The sequence below is a fragment of the Lampetra planeri genome, unplaced genomic scaffold, assembly GCF_965212315.1.
Source record: "Lampetra planeri unplaced genomic scaffold, kcLamPlan1.2.h2 scaffold_361, whole genome shotgun sequence".
Classification (NCBI taxonomy): domain Eukaryota; kingdom Metazoa; phylum Chordata; class Hyperoartia; order Petromyzontiformes; family Petromyzontidae; genus Lampetra; species Lampetra planeri.
This window is the reverse complement of record NW_027615184.1, coordinates 9484-27852: the sequence shown is the minus strand read 5'-3', so window position 1 is coordinate 27852 and position 18369 is coordinate 9484. Positions and strand designations below refer to the sequence as shown.

Genomic DNA, 18369 nt, shown 5'->3' with positions numbered 1-18369 from the left:
GGTGCTACTGTGGAAGCAAGGAGGATGAGGGCAAAATAAGGAACAGAGAGAGTGAAAGCCAAGAAAAACATTTTGGTCTCTCTCAATCAACATGAGAAACATCAAAACACTGTCATCAGTTTGTCAGTGCTGAGCTCTAACCTGCTACCTGCTGAACATCCCATCTTGAGTCTATGTTGGCAGTGGATGTCTTTTATTGTGGTTTAGCTGAATCCGATGATGTGCAACAACATTCCTACTGGCAACAAGTAAAACAGTTCTGTGCTACAAAAAGCAGCTTAGAGAAAGAGCGCAAACAACCCTGTCTTCAATAAAGATGTCCTCGGCAGTTGGACTGAATGTCTGAGTCTGTTTTCCCTGGTTAGGAAGGCATCCAGTTGGCTGCAGCTTGGAAAATTACTCCAATCCCAACTCAGACTTCAAGTGCCAAGCACTATAAATCTTTTTTGTGTTGTTGTTGCTTCTGCAAAAACTAAACATGTGACACATGTGACAGAAACAGCTAATCTTACGTAAACATATCGGAACTTTGACAATAGGGTTGTCATGTTGGGAAAAAAACAACAACAAACATAGATAAAAATAAAATAAAATAAATAAAGACTGTGTTTTGTCCCAGATCATTTTCCTTGAAGGGGAAATGAGTCTGGGTTCTTATGCTTTCCAAAGCTTCCGCATACTTTTTACTTTAATCTAGTTCATTTTATTCTTTTCATTTTATACTATTTTACTTACTTCACTTACTTACTTTATTTTTACTTACTATTTATATATACTTTTTGTTGCACCAACAGGAGCAGTGGTCTAGTTGGACAAACTTGTTTACTGACAATAAACGATTTCTAGTCTAGAAAGCCAATTAGCCAAACGATTCATGTCAATCATCAGCACATTTTGATATAACATTCAAAAAATCACCATATCAATACAGCAAGTTCCTCCCCAGTGAATACAGAGTAAATACGTTTGAAACATGTATTGGTAGTGGACAAAAAATGCTTTTTAAGCCAGAAGAGTGGGACAAAAGTTACTAATAGTAATAATGAGCATTGGTGTTACTTTTTCAGTAAATAAAAGAGGGCGGGACGTTTGAGTGACAGACTAGCTGCTAACACAAACTTCACAGTGTGTTGAAACGTCTGTTGTTCGCGCAAATACATTCAGTGCTGATGTCATGTGACATGTAAATACACGTCGGGAAGGTGGCGACTTGACGTTTTGTCTCTAAACGTCACTTCGGTGGCATTCAACGTTAGCCAGTTAGCCAAGTTATGCTATTTTATCAGCTAGCATCGTGAAACTCACACGACAGGATGTCACAACATTCGACCAAAGCCCCGACTCACTTGGGCCACACGCTACCATTGCAGTTCCGTTTTGAACTTACCTTTTGCAGAGACTGCAACACACGTCACAGAAACACCATGGAGAGGCAGTGGACAAAAATTACACACAACTTTGAACACTTTAAACGCAGGTAAGTTGACGTAAATTACGTCCTGACAGTCCCTACTTCATTTCCTGGCCTGTGATAAAGCCGCTGCTGCTGATCAGCATTGAGCTGAGGTGGTCCGTTTCAAAATAAAAGACATAATGGCGGCTAGTGACAGCTTATCAACTGGTTATTACTGTGTATAACAGTTAACTTCGTAGATCCTATAGAGAAAAGTGCGTTGTTGTTGTTGTTGTTGTTAGGCATCATTTCTGTTTTATTGTATTTTAATTTAATGCATACTGTATGGAATGATAGTTTATTCATAGATATTGTAGTATGTTGCCCTGTTTTCTATTTTACTGTCCTCTGAATACGCATTCACATTCTTGAGCCTTATGTAAATGAAGAGTCATTGTCTGTCTCTGCAAACTACAAGTGATGGGAAGTTCTGCTGTTTTTTGAGAACCAGCTCTTTTGCCTTGGTTCCTAGAGAAGGGCCGGCTTTTCAGAGCTTTTTGGCTCTTATCATCTGTTGCCTCATATTTAAACTAACTTTGCAAATATGAATGGTTTGCATGTTGATAAGCATTTAGTGTTTTTATGAGAAACCTGACACTTACACTTCAATACACTAACATTGTAGGTAGCTGTAGTGTGTTCTTAGACCTACAGACTTTCACAGAGGGTGAAAAAGTTGTTTGATTAGAAGGTAATTCTCGCAAAATGAAAGTATGTCTTTTTTGTGAGACGTTCAGTAAGACACAGAAACTGAATCAAATAGCTTTTATTTATCAATCATTAGTGGTTAAGCAATAAAACATTTAAAAGGAATCAGACAAACAGACGTAAGGATAGCAGATGGCTACGGGGAGAGTATGTGTAAGCAGCAGTCATTGCAGTAATTATTTACAAAACAAAAACAGATGACTGCAGGTTGGTCCAATTTGCAGAAAATCTCAGTGACAAAACAAAATCATGGAGTGACTTTTGGCAACATTAAAAAAAAATGTTTTCTCCAGCTTTGGATTCACAAATCTTTCATCTCTGCGATGGCTCTTGGAGAGGTTGAACCTGTCCAGGGGTGAATATCCTTCAGCCCAAAGTATGCTGCGATTAGTTTTCAGCTCACTGTACTCTCAACATCCACATGGAAGTACAAATCTATCTGAACATAGAAAAGAACATGAAAATCAACCATGACATACTTGAAGCAGTGAATCAGTCTTACGCATGTATACATTGTGTTACATAAGAATAGATAGAATCATGTGAATGTATGTTAAAACAAAAAGGTTGAATCAATTCATACAAATGACAGTTTGAAGTTGTTGAAAACCATTGTTTATCTTGGGTCAAACAACAAAAACCAAAAAACATTTTGAGATGACTGGACTCTAGGGGTCAGTAGCAGACTGCAACAACAGCTACATCCTCACATTTTTAAATCGTATGTGACAAGACAGGCCTCAAGAGGGCACGACGCGGCTGACATTCCATGTTCGTTCAACGTAAGGGCTGTGAGAGCTGTTGAAAGGATCCTTTTTTTCATTTTATTTATGAAAGGCATCTTTGAATGATAGCACAGGCTTATGTCCCAGGAGACAGCAAACTTCATGAATCTATGAAAAAAGTGTTCTCTATCACACAGACTTCACTTTCATGGATACTGGTTCTCTCGGAATACTGACAGAACGTGTGAAAAGGCAGCAAGGGCGTAAGGTGTACATTTTGATTTCTGAATCGAAAAGATAAGAAGCCAAGTGTAAAGCCTGACCACATAAAATATACACATTACCTAACTGTGAGCTCATTAAAACATGCAGAATTACGAATTACAGCATGATCATTTGGCTAAATAAGTCAATTTAGTAGTGTAAGAAAACCCTTCAGTATTCAAACAACTGAACAAAAAAAGGAGTAATGTTCTTTCATAAATGCAAAGTATTTCTGGTTCTGAATATGAATACGTTTCTGTGTTCATGAATGATTTGAGCATTGAAAATCTGCAGCTGAAAAGTCAGAGTGAACATTTTATTCATGTATAACAATGGGAAACAAACATTTTCATTGCAGTAAGAAATGTTGGAAGAACAACCAAACGTCTCTGGAACGCTGACAATCACAGTTCTTTAAACTACATTTTGAAGGGCTTTTCTAGCTCCTTCTACTAAAATAGGAACTCTGAAAGTAGGTGTATGGTCACAAGGCAGCAAGGCAAGTATTACATTCACCTCCTTTGGATTACCATTATCATCATGAAGCCCACAAGATTGTTTTATTGCTTGCAGGAATGTGCTGGCAGCAGACTGCCAGCGAACTCAGCCTCAGTGTTCCTGGCAGTGTGAATGTAAGAAGGGGGAAGCCCTTGAAAGCTCATCGCTTGATTCCATCATTTTAAATGCGTTTACTGACTTGTGTGACATAGTGACGTGAAAGAGGGACTCAGAGATAGACTCTTTGATAACACGAGCTCTGGACAGATATATTTGTCTCCAGTGATTGCCTCCTTTACCAAAATGAGGTGCGGCGCCTTCATTCAAAGTGACTAATTTGTTCTGATGACGTTTTGGAAAGTGTCAAAACTGACATCGACTGACATTCAATTGATAGGAGAGGAGACAAGTAGGTAGGTCCCTTGATGATTTAAAAACTCAACAAGAGAGAAAATACATATTATTTCTTCTTCCATCAATACTGACTATGTTCTCTCTTTCTTACCACCTTTTCAATTTTATCACACTATCCATCCACAACCCTTAAGTGCTTTTGTAAATATGAAAACTGGTAAATCTGAAACTGGTGACTGTGAAAGTACACAACCTGTTCTTTGCTTTAAACTCAAAGGTTTTGGTCAAAGTTCCTACTAATAATAATATTGTACCCCACCAGCTAGATATGGGCTTTGACTTGTTAGATTTGCATAATAGACCAATCTTTTTTGCCCATAGTTTTTGTCAAACAACTACCTTCTGGGACAGGTAGAAACGAGTAGTTTAACCCATTGATAACAAACAGGTTGATGTACATTAAGCCTGAGGATTCAGTGCTTCTGGAATTCTTGGGGAATCATCTATTTGTCTGGTTGGTATTCTTGTAGTCTTTGATAGAAAAGCCAGAGACATTGGGTAAGAAAGACATTAGCAGATGATCAGGCATGTCAGTCAGAAACAACCCCCAGGCTATTTGGAAGGGAAACACTGGAATGCGGACGTACGTCAAGGCCTGTGCCCAAAACCTTAACTGTCTTATCTTGAAACGTTACAGAAAGCAAGCGGGCATACCTCACTTGTTGTAGTTGTTTTGGGGTGATATCGCCCTGCTCCCAGAAAACAACAGTAAGTTTGTTGAACAGCCGTTATCAACTTGGATTATTGCCCAGGTCACAAGCTTGTTAATCAACACAATTTATTCATTTTTCTTCTTCTTTTTTTTTTTTTTTTACAAAGGAACTTCAGGGTTGATGCAAAGAATTTTGGCAATTTTTTTCTTGATATCTAGTCGCTATCTCTGTCTTGGTCCTCATTCTCCTGCCGGGCTTCATGGCTGTACTCTTCTTCTTCCTCTTCTTCTTCTTCAGCCTCTTCATCGTCTTCTGCTCCATTCATCATCTCCATTTCAACCTCCACTGCATCCTCCTCAGCCTCGCCATCCACCACACTGAAGGGGGCAGCGTCCTGGGACACCTCCACCATTTCAGTGCCTTGGACCACCTCAACAGCGCCCTCACGGATTTTCTTGACATGGAAGGTAAAGGGGGGCACCTTGTACACAGCTGTCTTGGAGCGAGCATACACAACGTGATCAGGCGTAAAGGCTTTCTTCATCTTGTCACGGGATGTCTGGATCTTTTGCTTGCGCTCAGGGTTGACACTCATGCGTGTGCCAAGCTTTCCCATCTTCTTCTCAATGTTGTGACGAGTCCTCTCCAGGTTCTCCTTGGTCTTCTGCCTAGTCTTCTCTATGTTCTCCCTGGTTCTCTGTTTTGTCTTTTCCAGGTTGTCTTTAGTCTTCTGCTTTGTCTTTTCCAAGTTCTCCATGGTTTTCATTTTTGTCTTCTCAATATTTTGCTTGGTCTTTGCCTTTGTCTTATCCATTTTCTCCTTGGAGAAGACCGTCTTCAGGGTTTGTACGCGTTGCAGGCTGCTTCGCTTGATTCGCTCGGCACGAGACTCTTCAGCGGTGTCTTCGATCCCAAAGCCCTCCTCATCTGAGGAAAGGTCTACATGGGGCTTGTCTGTCTTCTCTTCTTCTCCTTCCCCTTCTCCAGGCTCATCCACACCTTCTTTAAGCTCGAGCAGGCTGCCCCCTCTGCTCCCTGACACAGACTCAGATACCTTCATGGATTTAGAGATGTTGAGTTTTGAGGGAACCTTGACTTCATCCTGTGGTGAATAGAACACAAAGAATGTTGATGCAGTTTAGTGTAACTGAATGGAAGTTGGGTTTTTGTTTCATTCAGGTTGCAGAGGAACTGTAGGTTTATAGTGCACACAAAACCAGGATGGCAGTGGAACATATCAAAAACAGAACAATGATGTAATATCAGGGGAAATGATATTGATATAGCGGTATCCTCCTTAGTTGGACATTCATGCTTGTTTGCAGCGTTGTAAAACCAACAGTGATGGAAAAGAATTAAGATTGTATACCCGAATATCTGTATACCTGACAGAACAGGTAAAGAACATGTCAGCCTCTACAGCAACAAGTAACATTCACAACAGAGTTAGGGCAGTTATACACCTTACAACGTGTTCCAGGTTGATGGACGTACAGTAAATATTAACTGCACTCAGATTAAGCAGGAATTTAAGGTTTCAATTACTGTTTAATTGTGTTTTATTTCATATGTTTTCTTGGTGAGGAAAATCACCTGTCAGTTTTTATTGCAAATGAGTGGGAATAAGAATCTGTAACACAAACTCCAGTGTTTACACATTTATGTCACAGAGAGAACTGTAACTGTCCCAGACACAATGGAATGCAAATGTGGAATTAGGAGGGAGGGTGTTTGTATGTCAGAGCTGCAAGCAAAATATTATGCAGCGAATTTACGGTGTCACTGACAAGCAGTTGCTGAGATGGTTGTCGATGCTTGTCTGGATTAGAGTGAAATTTTATCTTCTAATTGTATTTTGCTTTTGCACGTTGACACAAGCCTGGATTGTCCATAAGCTTATAATTCTCTTACTTCATTTCTCCCTTAGTTTGTGTAAGAGAGGGTATACACTGAGGTCACACTTTCCATTGTTTTTCTCCAAGCAAAAGGATCCGCCAAAGTGACTATACTTGACATGTAACAGTTGGTTAACTGAATACCACCCTGGTTGTGTGAATTATACAAATGTGTGGATCTAAACTCAATAATTTATTGGGTTAGGGTTATATTGTCCAGACAAACCATTCCAAGAAGTCCTTTCTGCTTCTCTCACATGACCATCTCTTACTCTTCAAATAAAAGTCCTAGAAGGGAAGAGGAGCTATCAGAGAGTAATAGTAATAGATTGTTAAGAAATGAATGGGTTGTTATGTGAAGCCTCAAGGGGCTAGTTTTTACAGTTTTCAGCCTCCCGCACAAGGAAACATATCGAGAACAGGGGAGAACATGACCTGACCTGAGCCCACCCTGATGAAGCATTCCTGCACCACTTCATTACATGCTCCTGTTTTTCCATTCCCTGTTCCATGTTTCCCCTGATCCCTCTTTTTCCCACCCACCTTTCTCACCTTTACCCTTGCCTTCAAGATGAGGAAGGCTTTTTTCACCCTTTCGCTCTTGTGTTCCATTCCTCCTTTGAAATACAAAACACCAAGCTGTTAATGGAGGGACAAGAATGAGGGGTGATCTTCCTCTTTCCATGATGGCAAATCTAAGTCAGTCCCCAGTGGGCTCATGTCTGTCTGCATGAAGGCCAGTATCTGTTGTATGTTGTGTGTTTTCCTCTCAGTCCATTCATGATCAAAACAGGAACACAGCAAGATCAGAACAAAAGACACAGATGGGAGGGGTAGTTTGGGTATTGTGTGAATGAGTAATAACACAAATGGGATGATGCTTCAGAGTAATGGAAAACCATCTGCTCCGCAGGAAGCCGATAGCATCAAAGTGTTGGCTGGAAGGTATGAGAGCTGGGACTATTGTTTTCTGCTGGAGCTTAATGGTAGTTTTATGAAGGTATTGTACTGTAGTACCTTGGGTAAACTTGACCTTAGATGAGGGATTCGGGTTTTCCTGGACAGCTGCGTTCAGGAAAGCCCAAATGGGAGTGATGTAAAAAAAAAAAAAAAACTTGGCTTAGCTGAAATGTACTACTTAGAATTGGTATATGTTTCAAATGACTGACCACACAAAGTCCATTTAATTTATTCTGACAATAAGCGACCTTGCGTCATACCTGGATATTTATCATTCCTGAACTGCCTTATCTTGGGGGAACCTGGGCATCCAATGGATACACAGTTACACAGTTTGCTAGGGGGTGTGTGTTGAAAAGTACATGAACAGAGTGTCTGGTAAAGTACATGCATCCACCATGGTGTGCTGACTTCCTGACCCTCCTAATTTAACAGGACATTGTTTTCCATGTGTTTGCTGTGCTAAAGACAGGAAGGTGCACTCAGAGCCATGGAAAATAGATGATTGAGGAATGTTGTGTGTGCGCGTGTGTGTGTGTGTGTGTGTGTGTGTGTGTGTGTGTGTGTGTGCATGCGCATGTGTATGCGTGTGTGTGTGTGTTTGTGTGTGTGTGTGTGTGTGTGTGTGTGTGTGTGTGTGTGTGAGATTGTCTGGTGCAAGATTACACTGACAACTTTGTCCCTCTTTCCAAACATGGATGAGGAAATCGTTTTCATCATTTAGTTTGCACTAAAATTATAAAATTACAGTGTGGGCAGAGGTTAGCTGCAAATTACGACAAAGCACAACATGTGTGACTGAGAGCCACAGAGAGCCTGTGATCACTAGAAGTAGTAGTGCCCCCATGTTAGTTAATGTTGTCGTGTTTACTACCACCCCCTCTGAATTTTGTCGTATAGCAACAAAGGTTTGGATTTTCTAAGAGCACCACTTTGTCATATCTGATTCTGCACACATGATAGACACCAATCTAAACACAGGTATTAACCCAACACCTTATCTACAGTTTTAATGGATTATCCAGGTTTCCAACGGTCACATGTTGACACACAGTCAGGTCAACATACCTTGGTGGGTTAAGTCAGAGATTTGTTAGGTTACTTGAACACTGACAAGTGAAATTGTCTATGATTTAACCCAGCAAGATATGCTGATACAATCACAACCCCAAATAACAACTACCAAGATTCTAATGAAGACATTGGTTGTAGCCTTAGTAAAAGTTGCCTGTGCATTGGTCATGTAATTGCTTATGTTTGTTTCAAAATCCCACTTTGAGAAGAAATAAAAGAAAAGAAAAAAAGAGAAAGAAGTAAAATATATTAATTCATATATTAATTCTCCTTCTCCATGGAAGCATAATGTTTCCAGATGTAAGGAAAAAAACAGCTGCAATAGAAAATATACGAGTCAGAAAACGCAGACGGTTCCCTGCTGGGAGGGATGTGAACATGTGAGACAACATGGTGTCAAATGTGTGCTTTTTTATTTAAACATATTGAACATGCTTCCACAAGTAACAGCAACATGTTTCGTATTGATGAAGGCTGTGATGAAGATTATATGTACTGAAACTTATTGTACCTGTGCACATCCAAATGTGGCCTAAAGTTTGTGCACTAGGGTGAGAGAGAGGAATCCCGCCGTAACACACCCCTCTCTGTTCCTTTTTTCCTGTTTAAATTCGAGACCACAAACTGCCCCACTGCTGTGGAAAGGTGTGTGTGTGTGTGTGTGTGTGTGTGTGTGTGTGTGTGTGTGTGTGTGTGTGTGTGTGTGGTGTGTGTGTGTGTGTGTGTGTGTGTGTGTGTGTGTGAGAGAGAGAGAGAGAGAAAGATGTGCCTGTAGCACCACTCATGCTGTACAGTGTGAGCTATAGTATGAGAATACTCATACTATATGAGTACTCTCATACACATACACACTCACTCACACACACACACACACACACACACACACACACACAAACACACACACTTTAATTTTCATAATTAGTAGCAGTGTGTATAGTGCATAGTTTAGTATAGTGCAGTGAATGACCTAATTCAGACCTTAGGACTTTACAACATAATAATAATAATAATAATGAATGTGACAGGACTTTGGTTTGAGCTCTATTTTCATGACTATATTACAAATATGACACCTACAGTATATGTACATGTAGTGCATTGAATCCCAGCGCTGCGCTTTGTTTTATCTGTGTTTTTCTTTGTTTACTTCCAACGTTTGAAAGTGAAAGTGAAAGTAACCCCAACAAGCTCAGCATTATTTTCCACTCACAAACTGTTTAGGACAGTTGGAATTTATAGGCAGAGGTGGACATGCTGCTTTGAGCCCGCTTATTCGTTGTTGTTTTTTAACTTCAAGTGATACAGACTAAATGTGAAGCAACTCCAACAAGATCAGCCTGATTTTCTGTTCATCTTTCCACTCACAAATCACCTTCTGGGCGATTGTTACATTTCTGAAGAGGTCCACACCAGACTACTACTTACCCTATGCCATAGGTAACACAGAAGCATACATGCATTACTCCCTGTGGATCCTGGTTTTATCAGAGGTTTCAAAGAATATTGCACACAAATTGTTGCCACGGACATTCTGTCTGCCCATAACACACATCAATTTCTCTTTACTTCTTTCCAACGACAGCCAGTATCACCCAGACGGCATAAATGATCTGGCTGGTTATCCATTATGGCATAACGTCCACTGTAGTTTACTTCCATTGTGGTTTATGTGTTGTCTTGTGCCTTTTGTATTTCATTGACCCTTCTGGGCCACCATGAAGTGTCCTCTCAGAATGGCTCTCATGATGATGGATGAGTACACATGGTGCAGTGTTTTCTGTGTGAGCACATTTCTCATGTTTGTACCATGGGAAAGACTGTGATGGTCACATACAACATAAAACTCTGGGGAGAAAGCTCCCTACTCTCCTTCTGTTTTCCACTCACTCCCTTTAATCACAGAGATGGGACCAGAGAAAGAAAGAGAGCGCGAGAGCGAGAGATTGCTATATAAAGTGATGGCATGCCATCGCTCCCTGTGGGGGGAGAGAGGATGAATCATCAGGCCTGTCGTTGCACAGGAGCACAGGAACATGCTTCTTACTCTCTACTGTTCTTTTATTTGAACATCATTTCAGTCTGTTTTACTTCCTGACAGTTGATTTCTGGCAGTATGTGATGGTTATTTTGACAATTTTATGTGAGGCATTACTTGGTGAGCTCTAGTGTAGCACCGCACATATAGACTACTGCTACTTACTATCATTCTTGACATTAAAGCAAAATAGCAAAAATATTCCTTGAAATGATACATTTGTTCCAGTTACCAGCATTCTCTTTGCTTCTTTTCTGTAAATTTTAGCAAACTACATGTATTTTTCTTTATTTTTTTAACATATACACATGAATCCAGCACAAAACAGGGCTAAATAAAGTGTTTCCATGCAGCAGTGTGTGAGTGAGGGAGCTCGGAGATGTTTCCACTCTCACTCCTTTCAGCCTCCACTGCAAGACACAGCTTGTCATTGTCAACCGTGGTTGTTTTTACAACTTTGGTTGGAGGGGTATTCTAATGTACTTTCATGCAGGGTCAGCACATGTATGTTTATGGGCACACACATGCAAATGCACTCGCACAGACTCTGTTCCAGTCCTTTGTAAAATAGCACAGTGATTCACGGAGTGTAATCCAGAACAAATTCTCCAGTAGATTTCCACGCAGGTTTGACTTTTTCTAAAAGGGACTGAATGATAATACAGCCCTGTCTCAATCCTTTCTGGCCCTCTCTGAGTCCATGAGCCGTTTCCCATGCTTGACTAACAGAGACTTGGGCAGAAAGGGATGACAGGGGCCGTTTCCATGGAGACCCCATGTTAGTCTTTCCAATAACAATGGAGGAGGTTGACATTTATGGAGGGATTTATGAAGCTGCAAAACAAGTGGTTTCTTCCTCTCCTGTTTGCTCGGGTGCTAGTACAATGTGTGCTGCACTTTCAGCCAGAAGGAATGTTAGATGCCTATCATAATGTGGAACATGTTAAATAGCCGAATGAAATCTCACAATAGTACATAATTTTGAATAGGTATGGTGACTTGTTTGTGTATTTAAATAGATTAATATATTTAGTAATCAGCCTTGAGGAGACGAAACATACAAAGGAAAATATGCCTTGGACCATGTATGTTGAGACATATAAACATGTACATATAAACACTGAGGGTTAAGGCTGAAGTGTTTGCATACACCAGATTTGATAACCCGTTTTTACCAGGCAAATAGCAGCAGCAACAATGAGAAGTTTCAGAAGGGCAGTCTTGTGACCAACTGATCATGAGTAAACAAAGTGTGATCATGGCTTTTGATTATGAGTCACAAGCATCCAATTCACAGCCCCTCCCCAGCAACAACCAAATACGTTGGGTATATTCCAATGACGATGTGTAAATAGATTCATAAATATATGTAGATAGGTATTTGTGAGTGATTAATAGAAATATCTTCAGTGTAAAACAAATAATACATATAATATTTTTAAAATATAAATCCATCTCATATTGTTGAGCTTTGAGATCATTTGTAATTCCCAGCTCTTTCAAGTGTCTGTCAGCTGCTGTGTGGACTGAACATTCTGTTCTCACTCAATGCAGAGGTATGTTTCCTATTTGCGGAATAGTTGGCCGTGGAAATTTGCTACGATTTGTCCAGAAAGTTTGCTAAATTTGCTGTGTTGTTTTGAACACGGAGCATTGCTGTAAACAAAATCTGATGTTTTTGATGTTTTTGGATAAAACAGACAGAGAGGCGAACAAACACCACTACCTTACCAGAGGTAGTAAAATCTAATGCAGTTCCCGAAAGGACCTTTTTTTTTTTTTTTTTTAACAAACAGCAACATTTCTACATGTCATAAACAAGCAGCCATCCTGACCCTCAGATCAAACAGGAACACAACCTAAGGGCCCTTTCCTTCTCACAATCAAACACATATGAGATAGCGACTATTTTTAGTCATCTCTCTCTGTCTTTCTCCGTTAGCTCCCTCTCTCTCTTGCTAATCCTTTTACCCTCTTTATCCCTCACTGAACCTTTTCTCAGCAACATTGTACATTGTTCTGATCAGGCTTCTGCCTGACATGCAAACCACCTGTACTTACTGTACAGCAGCCAGAAAGTACTGGACACTGATAAAACAAGCGTTCACACAATCCCCCTTGTAAACTGAACCCAGGAACGTTTGAGTCTCCAGGTCCATATATGGTCCTGAATTGACCTGTGTAACAAGAATGGGTTTTCTCATGATAGATGGACATGAAAAATATTTTGGGCAGCTTGCTTGCACTCAGGCAGTGGGCAAAATATGTTCTTTGCAATCTTGTCTTTGAGGGTAATGTGTATTTGGATGAAGCTGTGATAACAAAAGACAGAAGCTGCATATCATCACTTTCTTCTTATTATTATTATTACATTTTACAAGTTTGCTCTGAATGATAATTTAATCCATTTTTTTTGAAAAACTTATGACAATATGACAGGCCATCATTTTAAGATACTGAGGTAATCGATTGCTGATATATTGAATTCAGCTTCACATAGACCTGATTTATCAAGTGGGCAGATCTGCTGGAAAAATAAGAACTATCCAGAAGCTGGGATTGGTGGGCAGGGTGGGGCAGGGTGAAGAGGACAAGAAGAGGAGTGAAGTCTCCTGGTGAGAGTGCTGGGGAAAGGGTGGAACATTAAGAGGAGGAGGAGGAGAAGGAGGAGGAGGTCAGCATGGAGAAATGGATGCCTGCACTATGAATCAGCTGTCTAAATATGGTCCCATGTTCTTCATCGCAACACACCCATGCACTCCCTGTATGAAGTGGATAGATGTCTCCCTCTGTTCCACTTCATCTCATACCCCCCACCAACACCACCCATCCATAGTGCTATAATATCTTACTCTGTGTGTACTCCCTCTTAGCTTATCGCTCTTTTCTGGTCAGTGTTAATGGCAGCGAATCAGTGACAAAACGACAGACAATGCCTGGGGAGGGCAGATGGGACGGGACTGTGGACCAGTGAAAGGTTTCATTACTGTATCAGCTGGATAAACCTGACTCTATAGAACATAACAGATTGCCATATGAATTAACACAGACGCAATTCACCGTGAGCCAAATGACATCTATGTGAAACTATGTCCCTGACAGATGTACAGTATCTATCTGTCTGTGTGATCACTATGAATAAAAACACTTTTAACTCATTCGTAATAGAAGAAAACAATTGATATTTTCATTCTGATGAATCCCCGTTTGGATCGGTGAACACATTCGCCTGCGTCTTCTTTCCAGTCAAGCCCATTCTAAACAAATTGTCTTTCTCGTTAATGAATCAAAGTGCTTTGTAATGGATCATTTACTAGTGCATACACAACGACAGCATCTGGCGCAATTAGAGTTGAAATATTTTGCCTAGGGACATTGCACCATGGCCTTCTTCTGGATGAAGAAAAGGTAGGTAGACAGACGCCAGTAAAGCAGAGATTAAAACCATATGCTCCACTACAAAGCTCGATGCTTTGTCCTCCTACATGTGCACGCACCCGCGAACATTAAACACCTCTCAGTCACAGTGTGTTTTTACTGTCAGCAGATCACCAGGGCAGGGTCTTTCCTCGCAGTACAAACTGCTCTGCTCCAAATTACAGGTGTCAAAGAGAGGTGTCTGAGAGCAGCTGGTGGGCTGATTGACCAACAGACACATCCCGTTTTAGAATATTAGCACTCTTTTAAAATATCTTTATATGGCAAAGGCTCGCTGTGGGAGTCGAGTACTACGACTACTGATAAAATGTACACACATACAGGCTCTGAGCCACAGCGTTATGTTGGAGCCTCCTGTTGTGCAGATGAAACTATTTTTTAAATAATATAGGTAACAAAGCTATGGACGTGCATTGCATTCACCCAATAAAAAAAAAACACCTTTATCGACATTATGAGAATTTTTGTCATAATTCTTAAATCTGTTATAACTGCAAGATAATGTGGGTTTTTTTGTTGTTTTTGTTGTATTTGTTTTTTTTTTGTTTTTTTTTTGATGAATGCAATGCACGTCTATATGAAGCGACTTAATTCTTCAGTATTTGTTTTGCCAGTATTTGTTTTTCCTGTTGGCTGTTGCAGTAAACAACTTTTGGACGGATGCAGCATTGGTCAATTAAGAACCCTCTCCATTTTGGTCAACATGGTAAAGTAACATTCAGTTACAAGTAACAGCCAAGGTCGGCGTATACATGATTTGTCTCTTGAATCAGCCTGACTGTAGAAGCTGCCATGACAATTCGTGCGTGAAATGGCGCCCTCTAGTACAGTTAATTGTTTCGTGGAGCAGAGCAGATTGATTTAGTAACTTTTAAAGCCAGTATTACACAAACATTTTAAGAGTCTTTATTGTGAAAGTGTTAGGAAGTCCTCAGTGCTGTTTGTTCTTATTTATGTGTTTAGCATTCAGTGGCCAAATAACACCACGCCTCACCTGAGGTCTTGCTCTCTGTCTACTGCTGTTTTAAGAGAATCTAGAGGCAACAAAGATGAAACAGTAAAGTGGAATCAGAACACCTCTTTTAAAATAAGATGAATCTGAGGTTAAGTCACACTTGGCAACTGCACACAGGGCCAGTGTTTTGAGTTAGGAAAAGCCAGAGAAAGGCATTCCAGTCTCTTACAACTGGATCCACGCTGTTCACGAACAAGAACAAAATCCAGGTGCTCGATGCGCTCGACTGTCAACTACAACTTTCAGCACTACTAGACAGAATACTAAAATACTGCACTCGTGTAAAAGTGCCAATACTTTAATGAAATATTGATCAAGTAAAAGTAAAGAGTAATTCATTTAAAATGTACTTGAAGTAAAAGTAACTGAGTTACATAGTGTGTAGGTTGAGAGGGTATGAATCCCAACCCTAAACCAATTTAAGTTCAATAACAACATAAAACATGTGACATTATATTAGAAGGCGCTCGTGCTCATCACATAACTTGTCACTGTGTTGATTTACGGGGGCATTTTTCCCCTTTTTGTATTCCAACTTGAAGCTGGAATTTATATTGTAGCTAAGTACGATACTTCAGTCAAAACTTAAAATGACCTATTTTTAATTCTACTTAAAAAACAAAAATACAAAAAACTACTCAGTACAGTAACATATTGTATTTTGGGTTGAATACGGGTAGATGAACAGTCCCTTCAGTCAGATAATGGAGACCAGTGGTTGTTGCTGGGAGATCTCCTGACCAGTCTTCTGTCTTCCTGTGCCAGCAGACCAAGAAGCATTCGCAGGGTTTGTTGTGCAAACATCTCCCCAGTACACTGCTATTTGCGGTGAAAGACTCTGGATTTCCTAAGATGGAGCTCTCATTTGGCTCCTGCTCAGCTCTGGCATGGAGACTGAGACAAACGGAGTGAGGTCGGTCCCAGCCATCATGTATGAGTCAAGGGTGGAAACTCTGAATGTTCTCGCAGCACTGTGCAAAAAGCTGCAAGCTATTACACATCCCACTGCAACCTCACAGGCTAAAAAAAGAAACAGAACTCCCCTCTGATGAAAAAATGAGCTATTTGTCTTTTGAATGAAACATTGACCCTCACAGGATGATTTCCTTTAGTACCTTCACCTCTTCGAGCCTTCTTTGCTTCAGCAGAGGTATTTTCTATCCCTGTTTAAAATGAAATGACTTTCCAATGAATGATTTGAACAACAGATATGCTGAGTGCACTTGTGGGGGCTTGTGTTTCACCAGTTGTGCTATTGAAGGAACGTATCTGGAAGCCACCTGGATTGGAAACGGAGTATTGGATCAAGGTACATTGGATGTGGGGTGGAGCAGGGGTGGTGTCATCATTCTCCGATGTGCTTTTTTTTTTTTTTTCTTTGAACATCATTAACTGTTCCTGTCAACTCAGAGCAGAATGACCAAGTAAATAATTCTTTTTATTTGACTCCAAGCAGTGAGTACTGCTGGTAATTGTTTCCACGGGAGTGGAAAGTTACGGTCAAGTGGTCTGGCTCCAGTGTAAGAGTACTTTTGAATTTCTTGGATGTCATTTGTGACAAGCGTTGCTTTCAGCATGTCAAATTCATACTTATACTACATATTTGGCTTGAATATGTGCAGCAATGAATAGTAACAGTTAAGCAGTTATTCAAGACAAACTGAATAACATTTATTGACAGAATCAGTATATGTTTTTAGAATATATTTGTTATAAATCCAGTCAATGAGTCATTTTTAGAAGTAGTCTTGGGGCATGCGTCCAGCTCACTCATGAAAAGCCGGTACCCAGCTGACCACACCCGTCCCATGCACTGTACCGGTAGGACGTGACAGCTGAAGCAGACACTTTGAAACATGCTCAAAACAAACCCTTGCCCACCTGGTAGATCATCACTTTGAAGTTGCGTCTCTTGAGCAGCTCAGCCTCATTGGTTTCCAGCCTCTTGATCTGCCCTCCTTGCTTCTCCAGGGTGGCACGCACGGTCTTGACATTCACGCTCACCTTGCGCACCTTCTCCATCATCTTGTTGACGCTGTTGGATGTGGTGCTGTGGTTCTTGGCCAGCTTGCTCAGCTCGCCCTGGATGCCGGTCACGGAGCGTTTCCATCTCCTGCTGCCGGGCCTCCAGCCCGCTCTGGGTCTGCTGGATCTGGTCTACTGCCCCAATGATCTTGTCCAGCAATGTCAGCACCATCACCCCATTCATCTGCGGGTCTAATTTTGCCGGTTCATCCTGGTCCACGTTAACCTCCCCCTCTGTACCCATGGCGGACTGCTCGTTCTTTGGTGCAGCAAAAGCATCGTCTTCATCTTCTGAGGGTGGGAGGTTGACCTCATCCTCTGAGATCTCAGTGAGGGTTTGTGGCTCTAGCTGAGAACTTGAAGGCTCCAGGGCTTCCATGGCTGCCATATCACTTGGATTTATAGCGTGACGTCAGCAAATTCGTCTTCTTCAGTTCTTCAGTGGTTCTTCCAGATCCTTTTATCTGTGTGCCCTTTCAGCGGTTTATTCTCTTGTCCCCTCTTCTCTTTCCTCACGTACTTGTTGTTGCTTGCAAATGAGCTGGTCTGTCTGACACCGACTTCTCACTGTCTGTCTGTCCTGTCTTCAAATGCCAAGGTTTACACCAAGTTGCAGGGAAACCAAGCAAAGTCGGATGCTACCACATGAGCACTGGGACGTAAGTGCCACAAAGAGATCCTTGAGTCAAGCTACAGCAGGCAGTGTTTTCTCTCCGGCCACTCTCTTTTTTCCACTTGACTCCCCGCCCCCCACCCCCAAACCCCTCCCCTGTATCCTCCCTAAATACATGTGTTGTGCACAGACACACACACGGCACAGCACAAAACTCCACCTACAGCTACTTGGTGGAGTTCAGCCCCTTATGTTTTCCAAACACGCCCCTTGGTCCGAGCAGCATGGTTGGAATAGTTAGTTGAACTGATCTGCATGTATACAAGCTCAGGCGCAGCAGAAGAAGGAATGTCAGGCAGGTCTGGAAAGTAAAATTGAAGGTAGCGCTGGATTTATTTTAGACGTAGAACAACCGGAAGGAATTGAATTGCTTATTTGTAAATGATGACATGAAGAGGAGAGAGCTGGAAGAAAATGATTGTTCTATCCATTTACACCGGGTGAGAGGCAGGGTGAAACAGATGTGGAGGCTAGTCAATAAAGTAGGGTTGACATAATATGACATGTAAAGCAAGTATGTGCACAGACACTCTGTGCAG

At 41.1% G+C, this 18369-nt stretch overlaps 1 protein-coding gene across 1 annotated transcript; it reads right to left on the bottom strand.

Annotated features, from left to right (window-relative positions):
* Positions 1 to 4929: 4929 nt before the first annotated feature.
* Positions 4930 to 17536, bottom strand: LOC144740955 (caveolae-associated protein 1-like). Its single transcript, XM_078623647.1, is given in 4 exon segments — positions 4930 to 5817; positions 17014 to 17235; positions 17237 to 17341; positions 17384 to 17536. Coding segments are annotated over 4 exon segments (1368 nt in total).
* Between the last annotated feature and the right edge of the window lie 833 nt (positions 17537 to 18369).